The 6242-nt window shown below is 48.5% G+C and overlaps 1 protein-coding gene across 1 annotated transcript; it reads right to left on the minus strand.

Moving 5' to 3' along the window:
* Positions 1–337: 337 nt before the first annotated feature.
* On the minus strand, positions 338–4646 carry LOC114818357 (glutamate-rich protein 6B; the record flags this gene model as incomplete). Its single annotated transcript, XM_029083850.1, has 4 exons — positions 338–484; positions 1623–1869; positions 4096–4248; positions 4558–4646. Coding segments are annotated over 4 exons (636 nt in total), but the record flags the coding sequence as incomplete, so codon positions are not given.
* Between the last annotated feature and the right edge of the window lie 1596 nt (positions 4647–6242).

The raw sequence follows: 6242 nt of genomic DNA on the forward strand, positions 1-6242 counted from the left end.
GCAAGTTCCCAAAGTCTAGTTCATCAGCTGTGGGAAGGAAGCCATCTCCTTCGAAGTACTGCATATTTGGTGTATAACCCCACTGATCACAGGACAATCCATCAAGTGCTTTCAAATGAGATGAGCTTGGTGTTGCAAGGACTTGATGTACAGGATGATAGGCATTGTGAGCTTGAAAAAAGCTTCATGGGCTTTAATTTCATCACAAAGTGACTGTTACGACCTTGATGAAGGAAAAGTTGATCTGAAATGGTGATGTAACTGCTTGCTGTGGGTCTTAATATCTTCATTTCAGTATTTCATGCAGATAGAAGATGATGAAAGACAAGGGGTGATATCACTGAGAGAGAGGCTGCCAGAAGTATTGCAGCATTGTCTGTATTTTGGACAGCAGGTTCTTGAGCTGAATCTTTTTAGACTGAAGGAAGAGTTCCTCTTCACTTTTCGCCCACTTAAGTAGGTGACTTGTCTCTGGGTCTTTCAACTGCAAAAAGAGCCCATGCAAAATGAAGATCATTAATGCTGAACCTCCTGAAGGGAGTCTGAGTGGGAGAACGTCCCTTGTAACCCAACCCTTCGCATTTACCTGTGTAGTCTGTCCAGAGTGCCCTTTCCCCCTATGCCCATGGAGCACACTAACCCTACTGCTCCCCTTTGGAGGTGATTCTCTTCCAGCGCACGTACAAGTGGTTAGATATGATAAGCTCACAGCTCTGGCCTCCTTTGGTGGGAGTGGCCTGCCCAGAAGTAGTGGTGCAAGGAAGATGGCTTCCTAACGTAGTGTAGCAATGGGTCATGAGAAGTGGTCTGAATTTTGGGGATGGAAGAGCAAGTGCAAGAGCCTTGTAGTTCTGCATGCTGACCTTGGGTTGTTGCCACCTTTCTGAATAGCTCTCTCAGATGTCTGTTTCCATTAGCAATACATCTGTGGTCACGTATAGACTATTACCATGAGGGCTGTCAGTGTTTGGTTTGTGCCTGCACCGGGGAAGACAACTGGAATCCTCCACCCTGAGGACACAGCCCCCAACTAAGCATGAGCTCCTGGTGATGTGTGACCTGTGTTTCAGAGCTGTGTTTGCATCCAACAGAGGACAGGGATGCACACCAGTAGGCTGGGACAGTCACTGGCACTGAGCAGGGCTGAGACCCAGCCAAAACACAATTTCCACCTCCAGGGAAGGGTCGGGAGTGGGAAGCCTGAATGACAATAAATACCAAAGGATTTTGACTCTCCTCCCCAGATGCTTGTTTCGTGTTAAGTGAAATGCTGTTTAGATAAAATCAGGAGCTTTGTGTTTGTATTGACATTTAATATAAATGTTTTGAAAAGAAATAGTGTTTCAAAATGAATTTGTGAGACGTGCTGTTCTTACCCTTCAGCGACAGCATTTCAATCTTATCTAAATGCTTTCATCAAAGGGAATTTCATTAAGATTCACACAGGCAAGAAATTTGCTTTTGAATGAAAAGGTGATTTTTCCACCTGAAAATTTGTGACCAGTTCCATGCAGCAGCCCCAAGCTTATCTTCGCTGGGTGGTTTCCCTGCTGCTGCTGCTGCTCTCCAAGCAGCTGGTAGGCAGGAGCTGGCCAGGCAGGGCTACCACAGCAAGTCCTCACCTTGAGCCGGGACCCCACGTTGAAACGGATGCTATTGCTGCGGCTGGTGAACAATAAATCAATTTGATCCTGAGCCAGAATTTTAATGGTGATGTGGTCGTTCAGTTTCATGGTGATGGACTGGAAAGGAGGACCGTGAACGTGGTGGCTGAAGTCATGCCAATTCCAGTGCTTCTGCCTGGATCCTGTGCGGTCCAAGCAGATCCCAGTGCAGGGGTCCAGAGCTGCCCTGGGAACAAACATGAAGCTGCATGAATCCAGAGCCATCAACTTCTTGTTCCCAAATGCCATCTTTTGTCTGCTGTTGAACTAAATTCTTATTTTTGCTGTCCAGGAGTTGTCACTGCTGGGACCTGATGCATCAGGTCAGGGACTGGTTTTTGGTAATAGTTTTTGTCCTAGAGTAAAAGCACGCTACAGAAATCGGCTGGGCCCTGGGTATAGCAATGGGACCCCAAAGGGCAAAAAAATTTCTCAGTTGGAGCTTGGGGTCTGTGTTTGTGTGCGTGGCTCCTCCTCTTCCTATTGCATGTCTACATCTTCTGAAAGTCCCTGGGCATGGTAATTTCTTTTGCTCTGGCAACCTTTATGCTAAAGCCAGGTCCTCTGTGCCTGCGTGTGTGGTTGTGTGTGTGGCTGGGTGCAGGAAATGGCCTCGCTAAACTATCAAGGAGAGAGAAATGCAGCAAGTTGGGGAAAACAGCCCATATTTACGACATACAGATACAAATCAATACTCTCCATCCCGTGGAAGTCTGGGTAGGCGGCTCTGGGCGCTGGAGCATCCCCCCAGCCACAGCACATGGGCAGTTTTTATTGTCCACGGTGTGCGTTACATTGAGCTTTTCCTGCCTAAGTGTGAAGAAGTTGAATCTCACTAGGCTGTGAGAGCAGCTCATCCTCCCCCAGCATTACCTCATGCTGCAACTCAGAAAAAACCAGCAAAACAAAACCCAGGAAAAATAAAAAAATCTAACTTTGCAGCTGTGATGTGCTACAGTGCCAGCCACAGACAAACCTGACCCAGTCCATATGTGGGAGAGGTGACCTAACCCACAGGCTCTTGGTTTTCTGTTTTCCTCTCATCAAAGCTATGATACGCTTTTTATAAGTATCAGAGTGGTCACTTGACATTGCCCTTAATTTATGGCTGCTGGGAGAGGCTGGGAGGGTCATAGCAGCCTGCCCCAGCTCAGCAGCGAGCCGGCGTGTGGCTAATGCTGACAGGGAGTGTGTGGTCCAGCGGGGCCAGGAGCCCCATGGTGGGGTCAGCGATGGTTTAGTGCTGCTAGGGATTGCCTCAGTGCCAGACTGTAAAAACCTAGCTGCTACGTGATGGATGAAAGACTGGTGTGTCTGCAGGCGAATGGTCAGGCTGCAGGAGTCTGATGGAAGCGTTATTGCAACAGCTATTTAAAATGATTTGTAATAGCCAGTTAGACATTTAAGACATCCATTAATGAGCCTCAACACAGGGAGGACTTGTAAAATTGAGATGGGATTTACTGATTCCCCAAGTTCCTAGTTTTCTGAAGGGAAAATTTGGAGGCTGGGAGTGTGGTGTAAAAAATTCTTAACTGAGGGCTCAAATAGCAGCAGTTTTTACTAAAACCATTGATCACCTCATATTGTGACTCAGACTGCAAGAAATTGTTCACTTAAGTAATTCTTTAGTGAGGAACACTCACTGGATAGGAGAAACAAACCAAAAACAATGTTGACCTCCAACTCCAGCTATTGGGGTTTGCCCTTGTGTGTAGTTAAGCCCACATTTTTCCAGTATGGCCACCTGGAGCTCCATGAGAAGCTGGTAAAGGTGTGTCCTCATCCCCATGCTGTAAAGAAGCCAAGCCACCTCCAGGGCCATGCAGCCAAACTTGGCCAAAATCAATCCTCACAGCAGGGTCTCTGAATCATAGAATCATAGAATGCTTTGGGTTGGAAGGGACATTTAAAGGTCAACTAGTCCAATCTCACTGCAGTGAGCAGGGACGTCTTCAACTAGATCAGGTTGCTCAGAGCCCCATTCAGCCTGTCCTTGAATGTTTCCAGGGATGGGGCTCCTACCACCTCTCTGGGCAACCTGTGCCAGTGTTTCACCACCCTCCTAATGAAAAATTTCTTCCGTATGTCTAGTCTAAATCTACCCTCTTTTAGTTTAAAACATTATTCCTTGTCCTATCGCTAAAGGCCTTGCTAAAAAGTTTGTCCACTCGAACAAACGTCACTGGCAATTGAGATGAGAGATCCCCTGCATCATGCATGCTGCCCGCACCTGGCACCTTGGTGTACAATATGAGAAGTCACCACACAGGTGGGCTGCACCACAGCCCTCCCTCCTTTTTATGCTTTCACACAATAAAAAAAAAAGACTGGAGCAAAAAATGAAGATGTTTTCAGCATGTCTTACAGTGCTGGAGTGCCACCAGATGAGTGGGCCAAGCTGGGACTTGGCACTGCCTCTTGCACTTACCAAAGTTGGCCATCAGGGTGGAAGCAGACCCCATGGCCGTGGCTCCCGAAGGCAGCCCTGATCCCCATGTACCTTCTGTCCTCCAGGATGCAATAGGTGAATAGGCCTTCTTTGGTAAACGTGATGAGAATGGCCACGTTGCCTGATGGGTAGCTGAGAAACAGTTAAGGAAAGACGAACCCACAGAAAGCCCACAGAAAGCATGCTTTGGAGGAAAACCATCATGGGACAGTGTCTGGGGAGAAGTGACTCAAGCCTTCCCCACCCTTCAGACAGCCAACCTCAAGGCAACCAGCTCTGTAGACCTCATTTCCTTGCAAGAATGGCATGAGTTGCGTAGCCAGCCCAAGAGACTGAGACAGGTTACCCCAAGGGAGGAGGATCATGGTGACCCACCTTGGGACGGGGCATTCCCACAGCTACCTGCCCCCTGCCCCCTCAAGTGCCATTGCTGCTGGATACTAAACCTGACCACTTCCATCTGGGAACAGGAGAAAAAACGTCTGTCCATCAGGATAATGCTGTCTTACGGGCTCAGAAGAAGAGCAGTGCTGCAAGAGCAAAACCGAGGAGGTGAGAGGCAAGTGAGGGGCTGGGGTGGCATTGCAGGGATGCTCGCCCAGACACAGGAGACAGGGATGTTCTGCCCTGGGCCTTCCTCTCCCTGCTCCAGTACCAACCCCAGAGCCTTGGCAAGCCAGACCGTCACACTCTGTTCATGGCTGAGGTGACAAACCCACCCAGCCTTGGGGTTTTGTTTGTTTGTTTGCTTACTTTTTAATTAAAGCCTTTTAAATAACTGAGGAAAACTCATCCTTCACTTCTGTGTTTTCATGTTTCATGTACAAAGCTCAGCTCTTCTTATTTTATGTTATTAGCTGCTCTCTGATGATAGAATTTGCCAAGAGCCCTCTTTCCATCAGACACACGAGTAATTTATCCTGCAACACACTGAGAAGCGAAATCGAAGCATTGCTTTGCTGAGGGCTCAGCTCCCGGTGTAACGAGGGAGCTGGGTTTAACGCTTTCCGATGGGAATAAACAGCATCACTGCCTGCTTCTCCGGGAAGAACGGAGAGCAGCTCAGAGAGGGCACAAGTGGGGAGACCTCGCTGTTCCCTTTTAACATCATTGTTAAAAGCAGCAGCTAATTCTCATGTGCAGAAAGTGGCCGTGCTCAGGTTCTGTCTGTGGCAGGGAGCTGAGGGACTCGTTGGCAGCATCTCCTACACGTGCAGTGGCCGACTCCAGCTGTAACTGTGGCACTAATTTGTCACCCAGAGATGCACGTCTTGGCTCTGCAGAAGAGCCAAGAGTTACTTGCTGGTTTTAAGAGATGGAGGGGAACAAAAACCTACAAACTGATGATTTTGCTCCTGCTTTCATTTTTCCAGCTTTTTATGAGGTTAAAAAGACAGACGGTCCCAGGCAGGAGGATTTGCTACCCCTGTATTTCAGGAGGGGAGAGCACTATAACGTGCTTCTATGTTGAAAATAAAAAAGCCAATAAAATCACTGATTGTGTGATAAATCACAGGTAATTTTCTTGTGCATCTGCAGAAACTGCAATGCTTTTTGGTTTGGGAAGGGAGAGGAGAGGCAAGGGAGGGAAGAGAAGAACCATGCTGTGGGGGACTGAGCTGGCGGGGGGTCCCATCCAGCCCCTGGGTGATGGAATGGGCCCCCAGTTTCTGCTTGTCCTCCTGGGGCCACTGAGGTGATGGGCACCAAGGAACTGCCTCTCAAGGCAGCTGGGATGGAGGGGACACTCTGGTGGCCTTTTCTGGTGGGGGTTGTTGTAACCACTCACCCCTGGCCAAGGTGCCAGGACTCTCAGGCAGCTTCCATCCAACTGCCAAGGCACTGCTGAGCCACTGCGAGGTTTTGTGCATCCCTCCATGACCTTTTTTTGGTCTGGCCTCCATGATTTATGAGCCATGTGAGTCTGTGCTGGAATATCTCAGGGATCCCTTTCCATATGTGGGGACAGAGACCATGCAATGTACTTCTGCCATTCTCACAAAAATCAACTCCTTGACCCATAATCATCTTTCCTTTGGTTGTATCCAGCCTGGTTTCCCAGGGAGAGCTGTCATGTGAGCCCCCAGCCTCATCTCTTGCTGGACACAGTGCTGACATCCCTACTA

This window comes from Antrostomus carolinensis, unplaced genomic scaffold (assembly GCF_000700745.2).
Source record: "Antrostomus carolinensis isolate BGI_N321 unplaced genomic scaffold, ASM70074v2 scaffold47922, whole genome shotgun sequence".
In the NCBI taxonomy this organism is placed as follows: domain Eukaryota; kingdom Metazoa; phylum Chordata; class Aves; order Caprimulgiformes; family Caprimulgidae; genus Antrostomus; species Antrostomus carolinensis.